This window comes from Microcebus murinus, chromosome 6, assembly GCF_040939455.1.
Source record: "Microcebus murinus isolate Inina chromosome 6, M.murinus_Inina_mat1.0, whole genome shotgun sequence".
NCBI classification, from domain to species: Eukaryota; Metazoa; Chordata; class Mammalia; order Primates; family Cheirogaleidae; genus Microcebus; species Microcebus murinus.
The window spans coordinates 81,576,712-81,604,314 of record NC_134109.1 but is presented as its reverse complement, the minus strand read 5'-3'; the positions used below and the strand labels follow the sequence as shown (position 1 = coordinate 81,604,314).

At 38.6% G+C, this 27,603-nt stretch overlaps 1 protein-coding gene across 5 annotated transcripts in view; it reads left to right on the top strand.

Moving 5' to 3' along the window:
- Nucleotides 1-27,603, top strand: part of ZNF106 (zinc finger protein 106) — a 66,151-nt gene that overhangs the window by 31,769 nt on the left and 6,779 nt on the right. For 3 of the 5 annotated variants that reach the window (XM_012766510.2, XM_012766512.3, XM_012766513.3), the window contains 14 exons: nt 7,982-8,612; nt 9,882-9,951; nt 11,941-12,095; nt 12,664-12,724; nt 13,216-13,554; nt 14,979-15,759; nt 16,106-16,161; nt 17,138-17,283; nt 18,648-18,782; nt 22,787-22,903; nt 25,298-25,489; nt 25,935-25,997; nt 26,699-26,818; nt 27,331-27,402. In XM_012766510.2, coding sequence (XP_012621964.1) covers nt 7,982-8,612; nt 9,882-9,951; nt 11,941-12,095; nt 12,664-12,724; nt 13,216-13,554; nt 14,979-15,759; nt 16,106-16,161; nt 17,138-17,283; nt 18,648-18,782; nt 22,787-22,903; nt 25,298-25,489; nt 25,935-25,997; nt 26,699-26,818; nt 27,331-27,402 — 2,938 coding nt within the window. Of the gene's footprint in view, nt 1-16; nt 218-4,830; nt 6,997-7,981; nt 8,613-9,881; nt 9,952-11,940; nt 12,096-12,663; nt 12,725-13,215; nt 13,555-14,978; nt 15,760-16,105; nt 16,162-17,137; nt 17,284-18,647; nt 18,783-22,786; nt 22,904-25,297; nt 25,490-25,934; nt 25,998-26,698; nt 26,819-27,330; nt 27,403-27,603 lie in introns of all 5 variants that reach the window. The other 2 variants (XM_012766507.2, XM_012766509.3) reach the window with 1 other exon arrangement.

The following is a 27,603-nucleotide window of genomic DNA, read 5'->3' as shown; positions in this document are numbered from 1 at the left end:
CTCCCTCTTTCCCTAGGGACAGTAGTCATGAGTGCCGAGTGTGCGGGGTCACAGAAGTGGGTCTTTCCGCATATGCAAAGCACATTTCTGGCCAGTTGCACAAAGATAACGTTGATGCCCAGGAAAGAGAAGATGATGGAAAGGGAGAAGAAGAGGAAGAAGATTATTTTGACAAGGAACTTGTTCAGTTAATAAAACAAAGGAAAGAACAAAGTCGGTAAGTAAGGATTTTGATTTTTTTTTTTAAACCTATCTGTAACAGAACATAGTAGAGAATACATTTTACATTTTGTATTTTCAGTCCATTGCACTTATTAGTTATAACGTGAGCATGAGGTTACTGTCTTATGCATAAAAAGGCAATGGAATGCTTTCTTGAACTACTATACTATCTGCTTTAAGAAATCAAACTCGGGGATTGTCCCTACATAAACTAGTGACAGCTACATATCTGAAATTTTTGCCATGTTGGGAACTATGCTTAGAACTGTTTTTATTGGTATAGGTATTAGAGTATAAGCTTCATTGAATACATTATGTAATATTTCTTATTGCTAAAAATAACAGCTCTTAGGAAAAAATTTTTTTGCCAGATGTGTTAATACATGGTGTTTCTCCAAATTTGATTTATCTCTTTGTCTTTGTATCCCCAGTGACTGTTACAGTGCTTGGTTCTCTCTATGTGTTTCTATAAATATTTATTAAATAAATTGATATTTTAAATTTGACAGTGTCAGGATCATTTGAGCAATATAAGTTTTCTAGCTTACACTGCATAATTTTTACCTTCATTTATACATTCATATATCATTAGGTGTGTGTGTTTTGACCTTACTGATTTGTGGTCTAGAGAGTTTAATTATTTTTTTTAAATAATTTTTTTCCTATTTTTTAGTAGAGATGGGTTCTTGCTCTTGTCCAGGCTGGTCTTGAACTCCTGAGCTCAAGCAATCCTCCTGCCTCGGCCTCCCAGAGTGCTAGGATTATAGGAGGGAGCCACCACTCCCGGCCAATGATAAATTTTTTTTAAAGAGTTTAATAAGATAGAAATTTTCAGATATGAGTGAAAGAGAGAGAACCACTTATGAGGTGGAATAACTTTTCAAGTCCTAGGACACGATGAGAAGCATGGCAAATTCTAAAATAAAAATTTAAAGATTGTTCTTGAATACTAGTTATACCTGATCTGTACCTCCTTTTTAGTTAGAGGTTTGACTGTAAAAGAAGTAGTTTTTACTCTATATGTTAAAAGTTTTTTGAACAAGTCCCTGAAGGTGACTTTTTAGTCTTAAAAGGTTGAGCATCCCTAATCTGAAATGCTCCAAAATCTGAAACATTTTAAGCTCCAGATGACATCATAGGTGGAAAATTTCACATCTGATTTCATTTAATAATTGCACATGCCATGGGATATTGTCGTATGTATTAATATAAAAAAAATAAAAAATAAAAAAAAAATAATTGCACAAAATTATTTAAAATATTATATGAAAGTTTACCTTCAGGCTATGTGTATAAGGTGTATGTGAAATAAATGAATTTCATGTTTAGATTTGCATCTCATCCCCAAAATATCTTGTGTATATGCAGATATTCCAAAATCCAAAGAAATTGTAATCTGAAACACTTCTGGTCCCAACCATTTCAAATAAGAAACACTCAACCTGTAGCAACATAGCTCTTAAATTGCTGAATTGCTTAGTCCTTTAAATGACATTCTAATTACTTTTGGCATAAGTATAGTTTACTTTTTCCTTTTTTAGGGAGTTGGAGCCTCCAGGAGACTAACTTCTGTTTTGTTCCTACACACTAGTGCCATTATTAGCTTATCTGTGTAAATGATTAAATATTAAGTTTAATAGAGCTTCTCAGAGTAGACATTCATATCATAGTTATAATTCTTTGAGTCTTCTGATATGCCTCCTTGATGACCTGTGTATAAAATCGTCTACTTATTTCTTCATGGGTTTTTTTTCCTTTTTCTTTCATGAGATTCTTAACTTTGATTGTTCTTTCTTGGCTGTGGGTTTAGCTGAATGCTATTATCCCATGGATCTAGCCAATTCATGATCTACAAATTCTACTTTGTGAGTGGCTTATTCTACAGTTCTCTGATTTCTGATTACTTTAGTATAGTTGAGTCAGTGGTCTCCTTAGATGTTAAAAGCATCTAGGAATCACATTTGCTTAGAATCAAAATATAAAAGCATTGGTTAATGGTTTTATATATATCTAAAAAAAATTCTGGCCAGGGTGGGTGGCTCATGCCTGTGATCCTAGCACTTTGAGAGACAAAGGTGGCATAATCACTGGAGGCCAGGAGTTCAAGACCAGCTTGAGTAACATACAAAGACCCCGTCTCTACCAAAAATAAAAAGTAGTCAGGCATAGTAGTGCATGCCTGTGGTCCCAACTACTTGGGAAGCTAAGGCAGAAGGATCACTTGAGCCCAGGAGTTTGAGGTTGCAGTGAGCTATGATGATGCCACTGCACTCTAGCCTGGGTGACAGAGCAAGATCCTAAAAGAAAAAAAAAATTCTGCTGGTTTATGTACTAACACTTGTTACTTGGGAATTTGGAATCTCCTGTTTAGAAATTATTGTGATTTATAATGTGAGTGGATGTTTGATGTACTAACACTTGTTACTTGGGAATTTGGAATCTCCTGTTTAGAAATTATTGTGATTTATAATGTGAGTGGATGTTTGAACGTTTAGGTAAATTAACTTTTAATTCCATCTTGTGAAAAAAAAGAACTTCCAATTTGTGTACAAAATATTATAGACAGTGAAAGCTTTTAAAGCCAATACTGAGTTTAAGATTTAAGTCACGTTCAGAGGAAGGAACCCAACTGCAGAAACTTGGTTTTGGGATTTTCATTCTATCAAGGCATAGTGGTTAGGAATATAGACTCGAGTCAGACCACCAAGGTTTAAATCTCTGCTCTACCACTTTCTGACTGTCTCATTCTAGGCAAGTTACTTAATCTCTCTAATCCTCGGTTTCCTCAACTAAAAAGTAGGAATAATAAGAATACTTATACAACACCCTCCACCCCCCCTAAATTTGACAGGCTAATAAAAGAAAAAAAAAAAAAAAAGACGACTTGCCTCAGGATTGTGAAAAATTAAGTGAGATAATCTATATAAAGTGCTTAGCATTAAATGCCTGAACAGTAGGTACTCAGTACATTTTAGCTACTGTTACTCAATATTTTGTGCACATACCACATGCATTGCACCAGGCACACCATAGGCAATTTGTAGAGGAAGTGGTTTTCACACTTATAGCTGTGATGTTTACTTAAATTTACTCACATTTTTGTGGACTCTGTGTGTAACATGAATAGTTCAAACAGCTGTAGTTTCTTTATAAAAACCTCTAGCTCATGGAGCTCCTTGTAGTCCTTTCTGTGGGTGCTACTTACTTGGTATGTACTATTTTACTCCTATTGGTGACCTTATTTCCTCAGTTGGGTTCTAAGCCCTTCATGAACAGGAACTATACATTAAAGTTTTCTTGTACCACTAACAGTCATTGAATGAGTACTTTCCAAAGTGTTTGTTAATGAAAGTAACCATGCAAAGTATAATCTCATCATTTAAAATAGGTTAAGAAACTGAGTTTTTCAGTCACAACTAGAAAAAGTATAGTATTAAGGGCAGCTGAACATAAAATTGTATTAGCCATGATAACTAACCATAGCTACCAAATATAATTGTCCTGGCAAGGTGCAGTGGCTCACACCTGTAATCCTAGCATTTTGGGAGGCTGAGGTCGGAGGATCACTTGAGGCCAAGAGTTTCAAGCATGAGCAACACAGTGAGACCACATCTCTACAACACATTCTTTTTTCTTTTCTTTTTTTTTTTTTTTTCATGAGAACATGAGCAAGTGTCAGAAACAAAACATTTAAAAAAATTAGCTAGGTGTGGTGGTACATGCCCTACTGCTCAGGAGGCTGAGGCAAGAGGATTGCTTGAGCCCAGGAGTTTGAGGTTGCAGTGAGCTCTGATGATGCCACTGCACTCTACCTCAGGAAACAGAGCGAGACCTTGTCTAAAAAAAAATTTATTTATATATACATATATAAAATTGTCCTTATTTTAAAAAAGCTTCATATTAGAAAAATAATAATTGAATGATAGGGACGAAATCCCAGAATATGCCAGGAAAGGGAGGAAAATATCTATCTATCTATATATATTTTTTGTGGCCAACCAGGCCCTCTCTCTCCACCACAGCCTCCATTGCCCCTCGAGGAAAGCAAGGGAGCAGGCCACCCAGGGAGAGGAAAATATAAATGTGTCAAATTTTTAATATTTCTGGGTGATAGGGGAAATAAGATACTGTTTAATTTTTAACAAATTGAGAAATATAAGTTTAACTGTAGCATTTAAAGATATGAAAGCAACCACTATTAGAAATAGGACTGGACATGGTGGCTCACGCCTGTAATCTTAACACTTCGGGAGGCGAAGGTGGGGAGGATCACTTGAGGCCAGGAGTCACAAGGAGACCCTATGTCTGCAAAAAATAGAAGTATTAGCCAGGTGTGGTGGTATGTGTCTATAGTCCTAGCTACTCAGGGAGCTGAGGTGGGAGTTTTACTTGAGCTCAGGAGTTCGAGGCTGCAGTGAGCTATGATCTTGCCACTGCACTTCAGCCTGGGTAACAGAGTGAGACCCTATCTCTTTAAAAAAAAAAAAAAGAGAGAGAGAGAGAGAGATAGAAAGGAAAAGAAGTAGAGGAGATGGTTGGTGGGTTATGCCTTTAAAGGAAGCATAAAAATTCCTTTAATTCACTAATGAAAAACTGTTTTTCTTCCAGGCAAAATGAACCTTCCAGTAGCAGCCAAGAAATAACCTCTGATGACAGGCGACCCCAATGGAGACGAGAAGACCGAATTCCTTACCAAGACAGAGAGAGTTACAGTCAGCCAGCTTGGCATCATCGTGGACCTCCACAGCGGGATTGGAAGTGGGAAAAAGATGGCTTTAATAATACTAGGAAAAACAGCTTTCCGCATTCTTTGAGGAATAGTGGTGGACTAAGAGGATGTTCTGGGTGGCATAAGGGTGTTGCAGGAGGCTCCTCCTCTTGGTTTCACAACCATAGTCATTCTGGAGGTGGTTGGCATTCAAATGGTGGAACGGTAGATTGGAATCATAATGGTACAGGAAGGAATTCCGGTTGGCATTCTGAAGGAACAGGTGGCTTTTCCAGTTGGCATATGAACAACAATAACGGAAACTGGAAATCCAGTGTACGTAATACAAATAGTTGGAATTACAGTGGCCCCGGAGACAAATTTCAGCCAGGCAGAAACAGAAATTCTAACTGTCAAATGGAAGACATGGCTATGCTATGGAACAAGAAAAAGTCAAACAAATACAATCAGAGATATAATTGGCAGCGGAAAGAAAATGACAAAGTCGGTATGGTTACCACCTGTAGAGGTCCTTCTGAAGAATTTACAAGTGATAAATTTCCTTCAGAAGGTTTACTTGACTTCAGTTTTGAGCAGCCGGACAGTCAAAGCACTAAACAGACAGACACTGCAGCTTCCAAAGTTAGTGGAAAGAGTGGCAACGTAGCAAGGGAAAAGCCCCGACGCTGGACTCCATATCCTTCCCAGAAGACTCTGGATTTACAGTCAGGATTGAAAGAAGTCACTGGTAACAAATCAGAAATGACAGATAAGCCTTTCTTTGATTTTAGCTTGATAACCGCAGGAACACAAGAACCTCAAACTGATGAGCCAAACAATTCCTCAACACTCAAAACACAAAAAGAAATACATCCTGGATCTCTTAATCACAAAGCCACTTCTGACTGCACTGCTTCCTATGAGGTGGTGAGAGATTGCCCCATTACAGAGAAACCTGAACAAGAGCATAACTCAGCTAAGATGCCATCATTGAAATCCCCACTCCTTCCAGTTCCAGCCACTAAATCATTTCCTCAAAAGCAAGATTCAAAAAACACCAAAACTAATTCTTTTTTCCCTGGAGAACATTCAGATCCCTTGAACAAACTCTCTATGGAAGATAACCATGGTTCTTCTTACATATCCAAATTGCGAAGCTCATGTCCTCGTATTTTAAAAGGCAATAAAAGTACATTTGGCACTCAAAAGGAATCTGATGATAATTTAAATGATACGTTACGAAAAGCCAAAGAGGTGCTACAGTGCCATGAGGCATTGCAAAATCCACTTCTTAACACTTGTAAAAGGACCAGGAACTATGCAAAAGCAAGTAGGAATGTAGAAGAATCTGAAAAAGGATCTTTGAAAATTAAATTTCAAGTACATGCATTAGAAGATGAAAGTGATGGAGAGACATCTGACACCGAAGAACATGGAACAGAAATTGGAACCCTGGGTTCTGCAACTACAGAAGTTTTATCCTGTAGCACTCATACTGCTGATGAGAAAGAGGGAGATGACCAAATCCTAAAAACATCAAGAAAACTATCCACTTCCCCATGTAATTCCACAGTTCACCAGAAAGAGTCTGAGTTACAGATGACATCTGCATCCAGTGCCCAACACAGCTTACTGTTAGACTTGAAAACCTCTCTAGAAGATGCACAGGTTAATGACCCTGTTAAATCTCATGTAACTTATGAAACAGACGGCTTTGAGAGTACTAGCTTGGATGCGGAGCTTCAAAAAAGTGATACAAGTCAGCCCTCAGGCCCTCTCCTGCCTGAACTGAGTAAACTTGGCTTTCCTGCCTCACTCCAGAGAGATCTAACCCGGCACATTAGTTTGAAGAGCAAAACCGGAGCACACCTCCCAGAACCAAACCTCAATAGTGCCCGTCGCATTCGCAATATTAGCGGTCATCGAAAGAGTGAGACAGAGAAGGAATCTGGGCTCAAGCCAACCCTACGACAGATTCTAAATGCTTCTCGGAGAAATGTCAACTGGGAACAAGTCATTCAGCAAGTAACCAAGAAAAAGCAAGAACTGGGCAAAGGCTTACCCAGGTGTGTGCCTTTTTTCAGTATCTGGGGTTTTTTTGTTTTTTGTTTTTGCTTTCTTTAAAAGTTACCCTTTGACCCTGGTCAAGAGAATTCTACCTGTTCCATTTAATTAAATGTTTGCCAAAAATATCCATTGTAGACGTCTGATTTAATATCAAAGAGTGACTACTATATGGCAGATGGAATCAAGTTATTCCTAGTAGCAAATGCAGGTTAAAATGGAAGCACACCTATTTGAGGAACAGATAGGGACATAGAAAAAAATCATCAGAAATCCATCACTTTGGTTTATAGAGGCCAGAAAATGACCACATAAAAAAAGTATGTCTATAAATCTGTCTTTTTCTAGATCTTAATTTTGGAATGACTAGTACGACTCTTAACTTCTCATTGCCTTTTACTTAGAACCTGTGAATAGTTACAACAAAATGCTTTCTTTCTCTTAGACACTTTTCTAATATTTTGGCTACTCATCTTACGTTGAGATACTATACTTTTTGAGTGGTAAATTAGTGTTTAACATAGGTTTGCTACTTGAGCATCATAATTCTGCTGCATTGTAAGATACAGGCCTCTAGGTTTTGGGGACATTTTTATCCTCATTGAAATAATGGATTTATTTTGCACCCCTTTCTATAATTTCTCACAACTTGAAATTATAAGTGCCTGGTGTTTGTAAGTGCTCAATAGAAGTTTTTATTTATTTTGATTTGTTTGCTTTTATTTTAAAAGTTACATAGATTTAGAGCTCCATATGAAATAAAACTCTCAATTTTTATTGCCTCCAATGTATTCTCATAGCTGTATACAAAGTCTCTAATGTAGTACTTGTCACATTATAATGTATTTACTTTACGTCTGAATCACTTGTTAGACTGTGAGCTCCTTGAGGACAGGAACCTCAGTGTTTGACAGAGCCTGGCACATTAAAATGCTCCCCGCCCAACCATGTGTCATACATGCTATTGTTTTTTCTTTCTTGCTTAAGGTTTGGCATAGAAATGGTGCCTCTGGTTCAGAATGAACAAGAAGTCTTGGATTTGGATGGGGAGCCTGATCTGTCCAATTTAGAAGGATTCCAATGGGAAGGCATTTCCATTTCCTCATCCCCTGGACTGGCAAGAAAGCGAAGCCTTTCTGAGAGCAGCGTGATCATGGATAGGACTCCTTCTATGTATAGCTTCTTCAGTGAGGAGGGCACAGGCAAAGAGAATGAGCCCCAGCAGCTGGTTTCACCTAGTAACTCATTGAGGGCTGCACAGAGTCAAAAAGCTGCCATGCACCTTAAACAGGAAGTGACACCTCTGGCTGCCTCCCTCAGAACAGGTGAAAAGGCTGAAAATGTTGCTACCCGAAGGCGACACAGTACACAATTACCCTCTGACTGTATGATACCTTTGATGCACTCAGCAAAAGACCTGAACCGGGAGAGGTCTTCACCACCTTCAGAGAATCAGAATGCCCAGGAGAGTAATGGAGAAGGAACCTCTCTATCATCAAATGCATCCTCAGCCCTTGTGATCTCCAGTTTAGGGGATGCAGCCACAGACAGTAGCTGTACCTCTGGTGCTGAACAAAATGATGGCCAAAGTATTAGAAAGAAACGAAGAGCCACTGGAGTGAGTATGATTCCCTGTGATTTTTGTTGAATATCCCATGTGGCAACTTGGTTGTTTATAGGAAAGGTTTCAGTGTTTAATTTTTCTTGAGTATCTGAGATTGTGGTTCTCTCAACTCTGTAATAGAAGAATTGGGAGGCTCTTTCTTTCATCATACTTGTTTCTTTCACTGAGTAATTCTACTGAATTAGATGTAATCTAATATGAATGTACAGTACCAGGAAAATATGAAGTCATCTCTAAAACTAGTCTCCAAGCCAATGATTCTTTGTATCACCTGACCAAGGATAAGTCACATCTTCAGCTGTAACTTAATCTATTTTGATAGGTGCATTCTATACTGCTATTGAAGAAAGGCATTCAACTGTTGATTTGTAGGGCACATGTGATTGTTGGATCTAGAAATTCTGGGCTTAACACCAGGTGGTTTTAATACTACTAGAGTGCATATAAATAAGCATAGTGTAGAAATATTTTTAGTCTTTGTTACTCTATCTTTCGTCCTTCAGTCACCCAGCCTGGCCTTCAAGAATCTTTCACTGATACCACTTCTGCTTTTCTGGCATTTCTTTTGCTAATATTGCTTAACCCTCTCAGGATTCCTTTCTGAAAGGGAAGAGTTGTAGGTGGTGATGTAGTCTGGTATCTGGCACCGTGAGAAAATGGGCTCTTTCTTTTAATACTGAGGCTATAAACAGAGTAGATAAGGACATGAGTTTTAGACATACTTTAAATTGCAACTCTGCTCCTTTGAGCTAGACACTATGTAGGGGTTATTGTTGGATGATTTGAAATACGCTTTAAGCTGAGAGATTGTCCTATGACTAAGCTAATATCTTGGAGCTGGTCTCATAGCCTTAAACAGCTTTTTGTTGTAAAGCTTTTTCTTGCTGAAATTTAAAGTAGTACTATGCCACAGTGAGGTCAGGTGTATATATTACTGGCTTTGTCTGTACTTCTGCTTGTGCCCTACTTCACCAGGGTAGAATGCTTTGGCTCAGCTCCATGGGCTTTATCATCTCTAGGGTGCTAGGAAAGGACTTGACATTGGATTCTTATTTTCCTCCTTTTTTTTTTTTTTTTATCAAATACATTCATTCAACTAAAATTTGAGTTTATACCATGTATATTAGACTCCTGTCTTGTTAGAGATGGTGGCAATAGTGAAGAACAATGTTATGACTATCTTAGGATTGATTTCTTTTTCCCCTCCTAGTTAATAGCCTTTACCTATTTATATTTAATATTTAATTTCCTTTATCCCCTCAGGATGGATCTTCTCCTGAGCTCCCAAGTCTTGAGAGAAAAAACAAAAGAAGGAAAATTAAAGGGAAGAAAGGTATGGTGCAGAATATTCTGGTAGAAAGAAGTTGTTCTTATGTCAATTCAGGTTTTTTTGTTTTTGAGACAGAGTCTCTCTCTCTCTCTCTCTGTTGCCCGACCTAGAGTGCCGTGGCATCAGCCTAGCTCACAGCAACCTCAAACTCCTGGGCTCAAGTGATCTTCCTGCCTCAGCAATTCAGGTTTTTTTACAACAAATTGTTTTTTTGTTTTTTTTTGAGACAAGGTCTTACTCTGTCACCCAGAGTGGAGTGCAGTGGTGCCATCATAGCTTACTGCAGCCTCAGACTCCTAGCCTCAAGTGATCCTCCTGCTTGGGCCTCCCAAAGTGCTGGGATTACAGGCATGAGCTACTGTGCCCAGCCAGCTTTTTTACAACTCACAAAGCATAGCTTGTGGTTATCAAACACTAATCATCCATATATATATATACCTTTTTTTTTTTTTTTTTTTTTTTTTTTTTTTTGAGAGAGTCTTGCTTTGTTGCCCGGGCTAGAGTGAGTGCCGTGGCATCAGCCTAGCTCACTGCAACCTCAAACTCCTGGGCTCAAGCAATCCTTCTGCCTCAGCATCCCTCGTAGCTGGGACTACAGGCATGCGCCACCATGCCCGGCTGATTTTTTCTATATATATATTAGTTGGCCAATAAATTTCTTTCTATTTATAGTAGAGATGGGGTCTTGCTTTTGCTCAGGCTGGTTTCGAACTCCTGACCTCGAGCAATCCACCCACCTCGGCCTCCTAGAGTGCTAGGATTACAGGCGTGAGACACCATGCCTGGCCTATTTTTTAACATTACTGTTGTCTTGCTTAAGGGGAGAGAAAACTGATTTCCTACTATACCCAGTTACAACTATAGAAGAAAAATACAATGCTACATAGACCTGGAAGCTAAAGCAAGTATGTCTTTTGGACAATGTAAAGCCGGAAAGTTTCAATGAGCCTCATCAATGGGATGAAAAGGAACAGGCCATTTAGTAAAATTTTGTCCCCTGTGACCATTTATGGATATTTCTCTCACTTTCTGTTTTTGAGGCATCTTGGTTGATTTTCTTAAGTTAATTAAGGAGAGATGATTAACATTGCTCCTTCACTGATACGTTTCTGTGACTCTTGCTTTTCATTGCCTCTAGCCCAATTCTGGTGTAAGGGCTAGTGCAGGAAGTAATTGATGAGCCATGAGTGAGTGGAGGTGGTAGATAAGGGAGAAGTCAAGGACAACCCCACTTTCTGGCTGGGGCAACCAACTGGATGATGGTCATTTGTAGAGCTAGAAAACTCCATGAAAGGAGCAAGTTGAGGGTAGAGAAAGATGATGAGTTCCCTTATGGAACCTTTGACTTAAACGACCTTGGTGGAAATATCATAGTTGACAGTTGGCTATATGGGTCTGTAGGGGAAAGGTCTTAGCATATTGAATGGGAAAGAGACAAACATAACGATAATAAATGCACATGGTAGAACATTTTATTTAAAGTAAGTTACGTGTGCTATTTCAAAGCTATGTTTTCTTCAGGAAGCCTTCTCTAATAAAAAGAAGCATTTTAAGCTGACAAACAGATTAGAAAAATACAGATTGGATGGAGAGTGCAAACAGTCTAGGTCTGAGACCCAGCCTAAGCAAAAGCCCTGGGTGAAGAGGGTGATAGGTAAAGGAAGAATGGGAAATGAAACCTAGAACAATTGATTTGCATAGGACAGAGATTTTACCTGGAAAGGTTGTAGTGGAAGATGATGATTAGGCAAGATAGTATGATGTGATGGTACACTTGAACCTATGAGATACCTCCATCTTACCAATTCTTTTGGTTTCTAGCATCATCAATTCTGACTACATGTTTTGTAAGATTTGATGAGTCTCCAGTGACCTATTGAGAAAATTAAGGTTTGTCCAAAATAACAGGTGTAGTTCAGTCTTCTGAGGAGCTGTGTTATTAAAGGAAGTCTCCAGAATTAAATTGAACCTCCTTATGGTTTCTTTTGGCAGAACGTTCTCAGGTTGACCAGCTGCTGAATATTTCTTTGAGGGAAGAAGAACTAAGTAAGTCATTGCAGTGCATGGATAACAATCTTCTACAAGCCCGTGCAGCACTTCAGACAGCTTATGTTGAAGTTCAAAGGCTACTTATGCTCAAGCAGCAGGTAATAGCATGTGGAAGGTTTAGTGAAAATGGATCATCTCTGAAGTTTGAACCCTATGACTGGAGTTGCCCCAAAAGCAGCAGCAGGAAAGTTCCCACGAGGGAGTCCCCAAAACCATCCCAAGATGGGGCTGGTCAGGATTCCAAAGAAAGAAGCACTAAATGCCAGGGTGATCAGTCCAAAGCATTTATAAGGGGAACTTATTTACAGAATGGCTGCACCAGCAGAGCAGGCTGCAATAGACAGTGAGAAAGGGGTGTTCTGTATAGGTATGTCCACAGCAAGGGGGTCAGGATGTGGAGTTTTTATGAAGGAATTTAGCTCAGGGCCTAGGGCTACTTTCTTTCAGTGTTTTGGGCAAAAACCTAGATACCTTTATCAGTGCCATGGAATGATAAAGGCCTTGGTTTGGGTTCAAATCTTCCGGGAAAAACCTCCAGCTGGCTGAGTCACAGAGTGATCAAGGCACTCTGATTTTTCGGTCAAGACACAGAAAGAAAGCGGGAGGAATTGTGGGGGACCCTACCAGTTTGATTTCAAAATGCTTAACAAAATACTTTATTTTTAGATAACTATGGAGATGAGTGCACTGAGGACCCATAGAATTCAGATTCTACAGGGACTACAAGGTATTCAGAGGGCGTCTGATGGTTTGGGCCCTCTATAGCTTGTTACTTCTTTGTTCTCTTTAGAGGGGAATGAAAAGTAGTCATGAAAAGGTCGTATGATTTCTCTCATGTCTCATTGGTTTCATACTTCTATAGAAAGGCCCGTGGACTACATCCCAAAGATTCTTAGCAGTGGAAACAGTATGTTAGTAGGAAGAGCTTTGGGTTAGGAGTCAAAAGACCTGGGGTCAAATCTCTACTCTTCCATTAGTAACCTACATAGCTTTAGATAAGTCAGTTAAAATTTGACCAATTAGAATGTTGTAGCCTATTCTGTGTGTACCCTTGGTGGTTGTATAGGTTATATGACATTCTATTTTGAAGTATTATGAGAAAATGTGCTAATTGTTTAAAATTCTCTTCTAATCTTTAAAAATACAGATTGGGTCAGAAACAAGTGACTTTTGAGGTAACATTTTTGCATTTGTATGTATGTATGTTTCTCATTCTAGAAACATATGAACCTTCTGAGCATCTAGACCAAGTTCCCTCCCTCACACAAGAACAAAGGAACAGTAGATCTCAAACATCTGCTGATGTCACCCTGCTGCCTACTCCCTTTTTCCCAGTTTTTCTGGAGCCTCCATCTTCCCATGTGTCTCCATTAACCACTGGAGCCCCTCTTCAAGTAACCACATCTCCTACTTTCCAAGCCCATGGCAGTGGCCCTGCTCCAGACTCATCAGTTCAAATTAAACAAGAGCCCATGTCTCCCGAACAAGATGAACATGTGAATGCTTTGTCACACGGCTCTGCTTGCAATGTGTCCAAGGAATTACAGCAAGCTAATAGTATGTAAGCTTTTCTCTGGGTTAAGAGCATCCTGTAGTGGGACTAGGGCAGTTTTTTATATCTGTGATGTAAAGCCATACTTGCCCATTAAAACTAAAGTAATTACAATTAATTTTTCATTGAAATTCCCTTCAGACAGGAAGATTATTTTATAATATTATTTTATTGTATTTTATAATATAGAAATTTAAATATTTCTAATTTTTCTCCAGTTTTCCCTGATTTAGAGTTACTGAGTTGACTTTGTATTAATACCTAAAAGGTTCCATTTATTTAGGCTAAGTGCAGAATTTATCTGGTTTTGTGAGATAAATGGGGTTAAAGTTGTTCAGCCAATTTTCTAGATAAAGTATGTCCTCTGAATTTCTTAGTGCTTAACTGTCTTTATCATCTCAAATACAAGTCAGGATTAATATAAGCCTGAGAGGCAGGTGTCAAATGATGGAAGGCAGATGGCTATGGGCTTTGAAATCATGTAATAGGAACTTGGGTAGTTTTGAGAAATGGCCACGGTTTTTACTCTTTTTATGAAATAACACCTGGTTAGCATTTAGCTATAATTTCCCATTTTCCCTATGTATGGCAACTTTTTGGACACCCTGTATATTGTTTTAATCTTTCTTGAATCATTAAGTGTTGTGTGTTTACTTGTAGACTTTGTACAAAGGAGAAATCATAGTCTGTTATAACCTGACTTTTTCACTTAATATATCATGATCATTTTCCTGTGTCATTCTTTCTTCCCCACATCATCTAAAATATTTTATTTTGCTAGTTGCATAATATGTGAATAGTTGCATAATCTGGATGTATAATAATTTATATAATAAACCTTTTTTGAATATTTAGCTTTTCCTACTTTTTCATATTCTGTATAACACTACATTGTGTATGTCTTTGAGTTCATGTGTGATTATTTCATCAGTTTAAATATCTAGATATGAGATAAAGATGTCCGTTTCCTTTGACCTAGTTAAGTCAGCTGACTTTTTAATTACTAATGTATAGCTAAATTGGATGGGTGTGGGCAAAATATAAAGTGAAAACTTCAAGAAATAAAAGTGAAAGCACATCACCTAAGTAGATATTTAAGTGTCTGCTAAGAATAAAACATGCTGTTAAATATGTGGACATTTAAAATAAGAAAGATTGATAGACACAATTCCTGCTGACAGAGCTTTTGTTGCAAATAAGACACACATGTTATTTATGAGATTAATACAAGGCAAAGGGGAGTAAGTGCTGTAACAGGAATACGTGTAGGATATGGGAAACTGGGGTGGGATAACAGCTCTAACAGTTGTGGTTTTGTGAACATATCATTGAAACATTTAGTAGAGATTTAATCATTGATAATTTGCTTTTGCAAATATAAACAGCAAACACAAAGAAACATGCAATAATGTTATTCTTCTCAATTTAGGAGAGATCAGTGACAGTTGTCCAGTTTATCCAGTCTTCAGTGCTACATTGTCCCTATCAGAGCTAACAGGAAGTTTCCATGAGCCTAGCCAAGAACTGAAGTTTTCTGTGGAGCAAGGGAATACCAGAAACAGAGAAAACTCTCCCTCTTCCCAATCAACTGGTCTTCCTAGCATAAATAAAGAAGGTGAAAAGCCAACCAAAGTCAACAGTGGGTCTGAAGCCTGTACTAGTTCTTTTCTAAGGTTATCTTTTGCTTCAGAAACCGCTTTGGAGAAGGAATCCCACTCTCCAGCTGACCAACCTGAGCAACAGGCAGAATCCACTCTGACATCAGCTGAAACTAGGGGAAATAAGAAAAAAAAGAAACTTCGGAAGAAGAAAACTCTGCGGGCTGCCCATGTTCCTGAGAATAGTGACACTGAACAGGATGTATTTACTGCTAAACCTGTAAGGAAAGTAAAAACTGGAAAGTTAACTAAAGGGGGAAAAGTAACTACCTCTACTTGGGAAGATAGCAGGACTGGCCGGGAGCAAGAGAGTGTCAGAGATGAGCCGGATAGTGACTCGTCTCTGGAAGTCCTAGAAATTCCTAATCCTCAGTTAGAAGTTGTAGCCATTGATTCTTCTGAATCTGGAGAAGAGAAACCTGACAGCCCATCTAAAAAGGATATTTGGAACTCTACAGAGCAAAACCCGGTGGAGACTTCTCGTTCTGGTTGTGATGAAGTAAGCTCTACCAGTGAGATTGGCACTCGCTATAAGGATGGCATCCCTGTAAGGTAAGGATCTTGTATTGGTCCTATCAGAACAGCTTTCACTGATCTTAAACAAAATTTTAATATGAATCAGAATCTTTAAAAATCAGAATTTAGTGAAAACAAGGATTGTGGACATGGAAGAATGAAACCTTGGCAGTGGAGATTTTCTGCTTTCTCTTTTGACATGTTGTAAATATTCACTCTGTTTTTATTTTCCTTCATATAGAAATTTCAGATGGAAAAACTGACCTCTTATATCATTTCTTTGCCCAGTGTTTAAAAAAATCCTTTGCGTCAGGAAATTTTTAGTTTTACTACCTGCCCTTTTCATATAGATGCTAAGAAGACTTTTGCTGTTATTTTGTAGTGTGGCAGAAACTCAGACTGTGATCTCTTCCATAAAAGGATCAAAGAACTCTTCAGGTATTGGTTGTTCAGTTTTATTTAAATTAACCACAGGAAGAAAAAAAGGCTTGTAAATATATTGGAGCCAGGGTTTAAAACTACTTATATGTTTATAGAATAGGAGAGAGGAGAGGGGTTTGTCACCAAGAGGATTGCCTTGATCAGTATTTCCAGTATCCATAAAACCTCAAATTCTGACCTTTTCAGTTACTTATTCTCATCTCTGTTATCTGGCTCCCTTATCTGTTCAACTAATTAGTATTAAGATTTCACTGGTTCTAGGGATTTTTGCTTTGAGAAGAAACTACTTGGCCGGGCATGGTGGCTCACACCTGTAATACTAGCACTCTGGGATGCCAAGGCAGGAGGATCACTTGAGGTCAGGAGTTTGAAACCAGCCTGAGCAAGAGTGACACCCCATCTCTACTAAAAATAGAAAGAAATTAGCCAGAAAACTAAAAATAGAAACAAAAAATTAGCTGGGCATTGTGGTGAGTACCTGTAGTCCTAGCTACTCAGGAGGCTGAGGCAGGAGGATTGCTTGAGCCCAGGAGTTTGAGGTTGCTGTGAGCTAGGCTGATGCCACGGCACTCTTGCCTGGGCAACAGAGTGAGACTCTGTCTCAAAAAAAAAAAAAAAAGAAAAGAAAGAAAGAGAAACTGCTTAATGAATAATGCCTTACTCAAAGAAATAACTGTTTGGAAGCAGGGGAGATGGTATAGGGGAGAGACTGAGTACCTTCCAAGTATCATGCAAAAGCTTATTATGTCTGTCTTTTTCCTAAGTGAAAGGCCTAACCTGCCTTCTCTTATTACAGAATCTTTATGGTGAAGGTCTTTAAGGAAAACTGTAGTATTCTGCTAGGGGAACTAGGTTGTAAGGAGATCTTTTGATTTAATCCAGGGACTACTATATTGTGGGTAATGGTTTTAATTTTTTTAGTATCTTTTCAGACTTTAGTAGCCATGTCTCTGAAATTTATTCTTGTTTCTAGAAATATCTTCAGAACCAGGAGATGATGATGAACCCACAGAAGGAAATTTTGAGGGACACCAAGCTGCAGTGAATGCAATTCAGATATTTGGGAACTTATTGTATACCTGTTCTGCAGATAAAACTGTCCGAGTTTATAATCTGGTGGTAAGTTGATGTGACATTTTTTAATGTTTTTGGTTGCAGGTTTTAGAAAATCTAGCTCATACTCTCTTAAACAATATAGGGAATTTATTGGCTATCCAGAGGTAGGGATGGACTTTAGACTAACTTTAGATGTAGTTGTTCCAGCAGCTTAGCAGGGTCACTGGGGATTTAATTTCTTTTTGTCTCTCTACTTTCTCTGATGTCACCTCTTCCTACAAACTGGTTCCCTTCCTGCTCACAAGATAGCTGTCAGGAGCCACTGGGTTTCTCTTCCTTCCCACCACCAGAAAAGGGTTCTGTGTTTTATTCTGTGAACAGTCACCTATGGCAGAGGAGGATGGGATTATACCTGGAGCTGGTGATGGGGTCAGTTGCATAATGGCTGCATAATAGAGGGGTAGAATGAATACTGGAAAAGCATTAGAGGGGGAATTTTTCCCTGACAATTGATTATTACAGAATCCAAATTATTAAGAAGGGCAGTACTTTTCTACTACCTTACACTGAGTGTAATTTGATGTTTATTCTCAAAAGAATGAAATTTTGAGTTTTGAATTTGATATATGTCAAACTAATCTGTTTATCAACAATGATAGCCAAGAAACTTTAGGAACGTTATGTCGTCTGAACAAACACCACAAAAGTGCTTAAAATTGCTGAAGTCAGTGAAAATTAAAAAGTTAGATGATGAACCAGGGAAATGTGTTTGCTATACACAACAGAGATATAGGTTCCTTTAGCCTAATGATATGAGGAGTAACGAGAATGATTGAAAGAAGGAAACAATGGTACCAGGAAATATGAGGATCTAGGGGATTGGGTCTAACTCTGACTTTCCAGATGTGTGTTTATGTATATATGTACATTCTGAATAGATCTCAGTATATGCACAGAGATGACATTTGGGATGGTCCCTAAGGAAACCACACTTGGACCACTAGGACTTGTGATAGCACCTGACATGTTTTTGAATACCATGGAGCATTCTCACAAGCTGCTGATCAAATGTACAGCTTTTCTGGGTAATTAGCTGTAGTTTAGACTTGCTAGGTCTTTGGTCCATATGTTAGAGTGCCTTGCCCTAAGCATTGATTAAAATTCTGGCCTATCTTGTAGTGAATTCCCCTAAGTGTTTTTGGTATGGCCTAGCTAACTTATAGTTGCCCGTACCTCAGTACATGTGACTGTTTGCTGGGCAGTCAGTGAACAAATATTTACTGAGTTACCTTTTGTGTATCAAGTTCTATTCTAGGCACTGAGGATACAACAGTGAATGGAATGTTTTAGCTTCTTTTTGTTGAGGAATACATTGTCTAATCCTTCTATTTCCCATAAGCAATGATCTGGTCTGTGCTTGACTTTAGAGTCGGAAATGTATTGGTGTCTTTGAGGGCCATACCTCCAAAGTGAACTGCCTCTTGGTTACTCAGACCTCTGGGAAGAACGCTGCCCTTTACACTGGTTCCAGTGATCACACCATTCGCTGCTATAGCGTTAAGGTAGGTGAGTCCACAGAAATCATTCCAGCCTAGGGGACAGAGTGTCTCTAAAAAAAAAAAAAAAACCAAAATCAATGTCAGAGGCTGGGCAGGGTGGTTCATGCCTTTGATCCCAGCTACTCAGAAGGCTGAGGCAGGAGGATTGCTTGAGGCCAAGAAGTCAAGACCAGCCTGAGCAACCTAGTGAGACCTTGTCTCTAAAACAAAAATTTTAAAAGTGGCCGGGTGCGGTGGCTCACGCCTGTAATCCTAGCTCTCTGGGAGGCCGAGGCGGGCGGATCGCTCGAGGTCAGGAGTTCGAAACCAGCCTGAGCAAGAGCGAGACCCCGTCTCTACTAAAAATAGAAAGAAACTAATTGGCCAACTAATATATATAGAAAAAATTAGCCGGGCATGGTGGCGCATGCCTGTAGTCTCAGCTACTTGGGAGGCTGAGACAGAAGGATCGCTTGAGCCCAGGAGTTTGAGGTTGCTGTGAGCTAGGCTGACGCCACGGCACTCACTCTAGCCTGGGCAACAAAGCGAGACTCTGTCTCAAAAAAAAAAAAAAAGTATTAAAAAAAAAAAAAATTTTAAAAGAAAAGAAATCTAGCAAATCTCCAAATTTAGGAAGACGAAACAACATACTTCTAAATTACTGTGGTTCAAAGAAGAAATCACAAGGGAAATTAGAAAATATCTTGAATTAAACGAAAATGCAACATATCATTTGTGGGATGCAGCTGAAACATTGCTGAGAGGAAAATTTATGGTTTTAAATGCTTGTGTTAGGGCCGAGCGCGGTGGCTCACTCCTGTAATCCTAGCACTCTGGGACGATGAGGCAGAAGGATTGCTTGAGGTCTAGGTATTTGAAACCAGCCTGAGCAAGAGTGAGACCCGTCTCTACTACAATTAGGAAAAATTAGTCGGGCAACTAAAAATAGAAATAGCCAGGCGTGGTGGTACAGGCCTGTAATCCCAGCTACTGGGGAGGCTGAGGCAGGAGGATTGCTTGATCCCAGGAGTTTGAGGTTGCTGTGAGCTAGGGTGATGCCACAGCACTCTAGCCCAGGTGACAGAGTGAGACTCTGTCTTAAAAAAAAGAATAAGAAATGCTTGTATTATGAAAGAAGAAAGGTTTAAGATCTAAGAAACCAGAGAAAGAGGAGACAGTTAAGCCCAAGTTAAGTAGAAGGAAGGAAATAAATAAGAGCAGAATGGAAACCAACGATATATAATAGCAACAAACCTAGGGAACAATCAGTGAAACCAGCTAAATTGATCAAAAAAGAGAGGAGACACAAATGACCAATGTTTAGAATGAAAGGAGGAACCTGATAGTCGCATTATTCATTATAGTTATAAAAAATAAACAATATATCCATCAGCTGGTAAATAGATGAATAAAATGGATTGATAGTATATAAAAATAAACGTGAAACAAATGTATATAAAAAGTTGAATAATATAAGAAACAAAAAATTAATACATATAGCAACATGGATGGATCCCAAAAACATGGAAGGTGAAAGAAGCCAGCTGTAGAAGACTAGACTATATACTACATTCTCTTTATGTGAAGTGCTAGAAAAGGCAAAATTATTGTGGTTAGGAGGAGGGGGCATGATTGACTGAAAGAAGGTACAGTGGAAATATTCTGAAAGTTAATACTGGCAGTAGTTGCATGACTGTATATTTCACCAGAATTTATTAAAATGTATATTTAACATTTTTATTAAAACGTATATTTAACACAGGTGAATTTTATTATATGGAAATTTTACTTCAAAAAACCTGTAAATTATAAATGTATTTTGGCAAGAAATAGTCTTATATAAAATAGAGAAAACTAATTTTAACATAAGATAGGACAAAAATAGGGTTAATATATGTTCTAAGGAGCTTACACCTTTAAATCCCTATACGTACATTGGCATAAGATAGAAACAGTTTGGGTTTTTTTTTGTTTTGTTTTGTTTTTTTGAGACAGTCTCACTCTGTTGCCTTGGCTAGAGTGCATGGCATCAGCCTAGCTCACAGCAACCTCAAACTCCTGGGCTCAAGTGATCCTCCCATCTCAGCCTCCTGAGTAACTGAGACTACAGTCATGTACCACCACACCCAGCTGATTTTTTCTGTTTTTAGTTGCCTGGATAATTTTTTTCTAATTTTAGTATCTTGCTGAGGCTGGTCTCAAACTCCTGACCTCGAACAGTCCTTGCACTTTGGCCTCCCAGAGTGCTAGGATTATGGGTGTGAGCCACCACACATAGCCAGAAGAAGGTTTCTTAAAAAGAGGAAATGCAGATTACTTTTGAAAATAATAGTTTTGCCAATAAATGCAAATTAAAAGAAAAGCGCAATGCCATTTTGACTCTTAAAATTAGCAAAAGATTTTTCAGCATTTTTAAGATTCTAACACATAGTATTTGGTATAGTAGGACTGTACATTAATGTAAAAGATTTCATAACCATTAAAAAATATATTTTTTAGAAGTAGGGCCTTGCTCTGTCGCCCAGGCTGGAGTGCAGGTGATGCAGTCATAGCTCACTGCAGCCTCAAACTCTTGGGCTCAAACGATCCTCTTGCCTCAGCCTCCTGAGTAACTGGAATTACAAGTACATGCCACCACAGCTGGCTAATTTTTAAAATTTTTGTAGAGATATGGTCTTACAGTGTTGCTTGGGGTAGTCTCGAACTCTTGGCCTCAAGTGATCCTCCTGTCTTGGCCTCCCAAATTGTTGGGATTATAGGTATGAGCTATTGCACCTGGCCCATGTAATTCATCTATATTGGTGCATGTACCAGTAGTTTGTCCTTTTTTATTACTGTGTGGTATTTAATTTCCTCTGTAAAGTTACAAAGGATTTCACAGGGGTTAACTGGAGGCAACATGAATCTTAATATTTGGGCATATTTACTGTCTTTTTCTGTATTTTACAATTTCATCTACAGCATTTGTGTTTGTAATTTTATGGGAGGAAATTGAATAATTTAAGAGACTGACTCTTTTCTTCGGTATGAAAAAAAAAGGTGGGAGAGGAAATCAAAGGATTTGACAGTCCACAGCTTGTCTCATCCTACCCATTTATAATCATCTTGATTTTAACTTCTGTAGCCAAACCTGCATGAAAAGCTACACCTGGTCCTTTAGTCACTTAGTATAATTAAACTACAAAGCTTGCATTTAATATATGAGTGGCCCTATTCTCAGTTTTAGGTAATTAGATTTACTAGTATAATCCAGTTCTGGGAAATTCATAGAAATTTCTTGGAGGTCACATCAAACAATTGATTAAGGAGCATTGGCTTCTTAAAACCTACATGTACATCTGAATTACTAGGGAAAGTTTTAAAAATACAGATTCTAGAGCCTGCTGAATTAGAATCTCAGGGTTGGGATTGGAGTTTGGGATTCTGTGTATTTAAAAAACTCCTTGGGTAATTTTGGCCCGGCTAGGCTGGCACCAGTTTGAAGGGAGCTATTGAAAATAGAGAATCAATTGCAGAAAAGCACATATTTAATTAATGTATTTATCAGACATGCAACTATAATCCCAATTTTCCTTTTTAGATATCAGATGCAGCTTTATCTTTTATATTTGGCCACTTAATTTAAGAATCTAAGACCCAATTCATAGTGCCCTTTGAAGAATTTTTCCATTCTAAATTAGAAACATATGGGCATTTATTGAAACCTTAAAATCTGTACCCCCATAATATGCCGAAATTAAAAAAAAAAGAAAAGAAAACGAAAAAAAAAATTTAAAAAAAAATAAATAAATTAGAAACAAGGATAACATTACTAGATGTATATTTGTTTTCATTATTACCTATAGGTTGGGAGTCTTTGGCCTCATATTTCAAAGAGGAAGAAGATTAAGGTAGTCCCCTACAAAATAGAGGATGCCACATTTCCTTCCTCATAAGAACCATTTTAAACTCTACTATCAGGAGGAATTGTTTTTCACATCTCATTTGCCACTCCTCTCTGCTGACTAGATGTTGTGTGCTTTTGTCAGACCCGAGAGAGTGTGGAGCAGTTACAGCTGGAAGACCGGGTTCTCTGCCTCCATAGTAGATGGCGAATTCTCTATGCTGGACTGGCAAATGGCACTGTGGTCACCTTCAACATAAAGGTTAGTGGTCAGGAAAAGTAGGCTGCATTCCTCTTAAAGCAATACGAGTGTGTATGGGAAGAAGTAACATGCAGGCATTTTCCTATTTTCTTGTGTGGGGAAGCAACACAATTAGTCACTACTAAAAACTGTTACCTTCTGATGTAAGTGAAACAAGATCCTCTGTTCTGTCTGTTTAGACTCAAATGTGCCAGAACCATAATGTAACTCTGCTAAATTAAACTAAGCCTGAAGATTTGGGGCCAAATAATGAGTCACAGGTTAAACCAGTCCATCTTCATTTTAAGAATGACACCATGAAAAATGAAGTTAAATTCCTTTGAGTTTGACATTGGTGTGGTTTGGAACTGATTTAGGTTTTCATAAAGGTGGCCCATTCTGTAAAGGGAACTAAGTCAGAGGTTTGCCTTAATATCTATGTGGCCTCATTCTTTCCCTAACCCAAAGATAAATTCATTTGTTGAGCAAAGCTTTGTTGAGCATCTCTTAAATGCTAGGCCCCAGGATAAGGTTTAGGAAGTCCTTGCTGACCCAGAGTGCTTTGTTAAGGTATTTGAACTTCATCTTGTAGGCTTTAAGGTATGAGACACATGATCCAATTTGTATTTTGGAAAAAGTCACTGTGGTGTTGATAAGACTGGGAAAGATTGGTATTATCAGAGGCAGGGAAACCATTTAATAGGCCATGTAGTGGAAGCTGACATGAAGGTTAGACTAAGGCTGTGGACTGGTACTAAGTGAGTGAAGCTTCATCTGTATGTACAGCCCCTCCTCATCGCTGGCATCACCCCCCTGAGCTCCACCTTCCCCTACTCCCACCCCTCTCCCTGGAAAAAAATTGTTTTCCATGAAACCAGTCCCCGGTGCCAAAAAGATTGGGGATTGCTGATATAAGAAGGTGGCATTGATAGTTTTGTTACCAGTTAGCTGTAGCTCGTATCCCCTTGTCATTTTTTAACAGTATGTTAGGATGTTTACTATTGCAGTATATGCTAACTGACACTACTATAAGATATGCAATAAAATATGTCAGGTTTTCTTAAGCCTGTAAGAGACTTAAAAATCAAGTTGGAAGAGTCTAGCACCTACATCAATTAAATGCCAAGTTATTAGGTCCACTTGGTATGAATACACCACAGAAGGGTAATTAATGAAGATTTTTGCATTCTAGATGCAAACAAGTGCCATCAGCATGATTAGATTGGATTAAGGCAATAGAAATGGGGAATAGAGAATAAATTAAAAGTATTTTGAGAGATAAAAATTGATAATTACCTAATTCTCTTTTGTGAAATTCATTAATGTTATCAGAGGTAGACAGAAATTAGGAGCAAGACTTTTGAGGCATGATGATGGTAAGAAACTCAAATGGAAAAGCTCTTTAAATGTTTCAAGAGCCCTGGCCAAGTTGGACCTAGAGACAGAGATGTGAGAATCTCTGCATAGACATGAAGTTTGAAAGTTAGGGCTGGGCTTTTCTGGTTTGCCCATACTCCGAGAATGTAGTCCCTTTGGGGTCTTTGCAGAAAACCAGGATTGTTTACCAGGGCCTGGCCACCATTAGCTCCTGACCTCCAGTCGGTCTGTCCTCCAGCACTTTAGGTGGCCAAAATCATTGCTCAGCTCTATAGGCTCCTAGCTGCTGCTTTCTGCTTAGTTGTGAGAGTTTTAGTCTATGCATGCACCTAAAGTGCCTTTAAAGATTTTGGGGATACAGGAGACTTTACTAACAAGACTGATGGGGGCATGAAGGAAACAAGTCTAAAATCTGAGATAAAAGAATGTTGGATGTGACCATACCACTCTGATATAAAGGCTTCTACAGTTCACTGAATGATACCATGAGATGACATAGAACCAGTTGTCAGAAGAACCTCAGAATAACAAAAAAGTGAAGAACTTGAGACTCTTATTGAAATTGTTTATGAATGTAGTTCTCTGTAGAGCTTTTAGGAAACAGCATGACAAATAGATTGTACAAATTTTAGATGTCAAACAGCAGAAGAGTTCCTGGGTCTGCATCATGGAAAATACACTGGAGTTTGGAAAAAAAGTTTGATTCTTCATTATCATTAACTTAAGGGAAGTGAAAAAGAGCATAAAAAGAGAACCAGGTTATAATAAGGATCAGGATAGTGTGCGTGCAAGTTACAAATTAGTTCATAATATGGGTTTGCCCACAGTAGATCAGGGAGGGGGAGGTCATGAACACAGCAAAGAGGGTTGGAGTGGGAATAATAGCAAAGGTTGGGAGTTCAGGATATGGAGTAGGTATGAGAATTTGAGTACATGTAATAGAATCAAGAGTTTATACCAAGGTAGTGATTTTGATTAGTTGATTTTGAGGTCTTCCAGCTGAGTTGCTTTTATATATAGTTGTGGCTTGTTTTCCAGAACAACAAACGACTCGAGATATTTGAATGCCACGGCCCTCGGGCAGTCAGCTGCCTTGCCACAGCTCAGGAAGGTGCCCGAAAGCTGCTGGTTGTGGGATCTTATGACTGTACCATTAGTGTGCGTGATGCACGGAATGGACTGCTCCTGAGAACTCTGGAGGGCCACAGCAAAACCATTCTTTGCATGAAGGCAAGTATGGTGTGAGAGAACAGGAGTTGTCTCAAATAGAAGAGATTTGCATGGCATTCCCCCTGTTGTCTAACGCATTATTTAGGACATCACCTTGGACAGAGCAAGGAGATTGCAAACCTTTTTTTATGCCTGTGTCACCAAGTGATGTACTTTTATTTCAGAAACAATAAGAATGTATTTTATAATAGAGTATCGGTATACTCTAATGCCCTGCTAGGCAAATCATTCTCAAGAGGTCACAAACCTAATAATACAGTTGTCAGTTCATCAGAGTGCTTGGTAGGAGGGTGTAAGTTTCAGTTGAGAAAATTTGTTTGAGAAACTTGTTTTATGCCTAGCTCATGCTCATCTCAGAATAGGATGGAAATTAGCACTTGCCAATGTCATAGAGGAAACTGAGAACCTTGTGCAGAATCTGACTCATGGAATGTTTTGCTTTAAGGTGGTGAATGACCTTGTGTTCAGTGGCTCCAGTGACCAGTCCGTCCATGCCCACAACATTCATGTAAGCTATGCTGGTAGTATAAAGAAGTCTTGAAGAAAATGGTGGTTAAAGTTGGAAGGTTTCCTCAGATCTCTTGCAATTTAAATTAAGCCCTTGATCTAGTGAAAGGAGTAATAATAATTCCTGTGCATATACTCTTAGATAATAAAGAACAGCATAGAAATTCTGACCTCAACAAAATTTTTAATAGGGGACAGACTCAAAAGTTTATGTAAGGTTTAGTTTGAATGCCCTATTTCAATTTGAGATAAATTGAGCAGCTGAGGCTTGCATAAAGTGGATATGATATGTATTAATAGTTAAAATAAAACAAAAACAGCTGAGAGATTGCTCCCAGGTCATAGAAGGTAGCTCTCTGAAGCTCAGTTCCTGGTCTGTAAACCTGGGCATCATCCCACCTGATGGATTTGTCTAGATCCAATGAAATGGTAAAAGTGAAAATACTTAGAAGGCTATAGCATATATACAGAGAGAATTGTGGCCCTTCTCTTTCTGTGGCATTAGGTTCTCCCCAATAGGATATATCCTGTGTGTTTTGTATGGGTAACAAATATTTGTGGGAGTCCGTCAGCTGTTCACATTAGTACAGCTACGTGTGTATACAGGAAGCCTCAGAATTATGCCTCTTAGAATTATAGAATCCTAAGCAGGAAGGAATCTTGAAAGTCATCCTAGTGACTCTGACCTCTCTTCTGCTGTAGACTGGTGAGCTTGTACGGATCTATAAAGGCCACAATCATGCAGTGACTGTGGTGAATATCCTAGGAAAAGTGATGGTAACTGCTTGCCTGGATAAATTTGTTCGAGTCTACGAATTACAGGTAGAATTTAGATCCAATATTTTGCTTCAGTGATTTGGGGAGATTGTCTATTTAGGTTTGGTATTGATTTTGATACAGTGAGACCAGGGTGGAACCCAGGAATCTGCATTTTCACAAGCACTCTAGATAATTTTGGAACAGCTGGCCCATGGATTCTGCTTGCAGAAACACTGCTCTGGGATATTTGGTCTGGCTCATGTGCATCAAAACTTAAGTGGTTTCTGGAAAGCAACTCCAGTCTCTTAAAACTTAACTAGTTCTCCTTGTGTGCACCTTCAAATGTGAGACTTTGATACTATAGAAATTGGTTTTATTATTTCTAATTACCAGCTCCCCCTTGAGGAGTGAGTCTTAATAGACTGCCATTAGATTATATTCCTGTTAGAATGCTACTAGAGCTTCAACCGAGTGCCTCAGCCATAGTTTTAAATTTACCAAAGACCTAAGGAATTGTGCTGATTAAAGATAAGGTATAATAACCTTAATTCTCTTTATTTTTCCTTCTGCCTAAGTCCCATGATCGATTGCAAGTTTATGGAGGACACAAAGACATGATTATGTGTATGACCATCCATAAAAGTATGGTGAGTATTATTTGTCATGTCAGATATTTGCCTTTGAATGTGTTTACTAAAATTTCTACATACTGAAAAGTTACTACTTGTCACTTCCAAAAGTGACACCTGTTTCTGATATGCCTCATTATTGAATACCTTTCCATCTCTTGGCATAATAATAGTGAGAATCAAGCCAGGGACAATGTTGACTATTCCATTTTCTGTTAA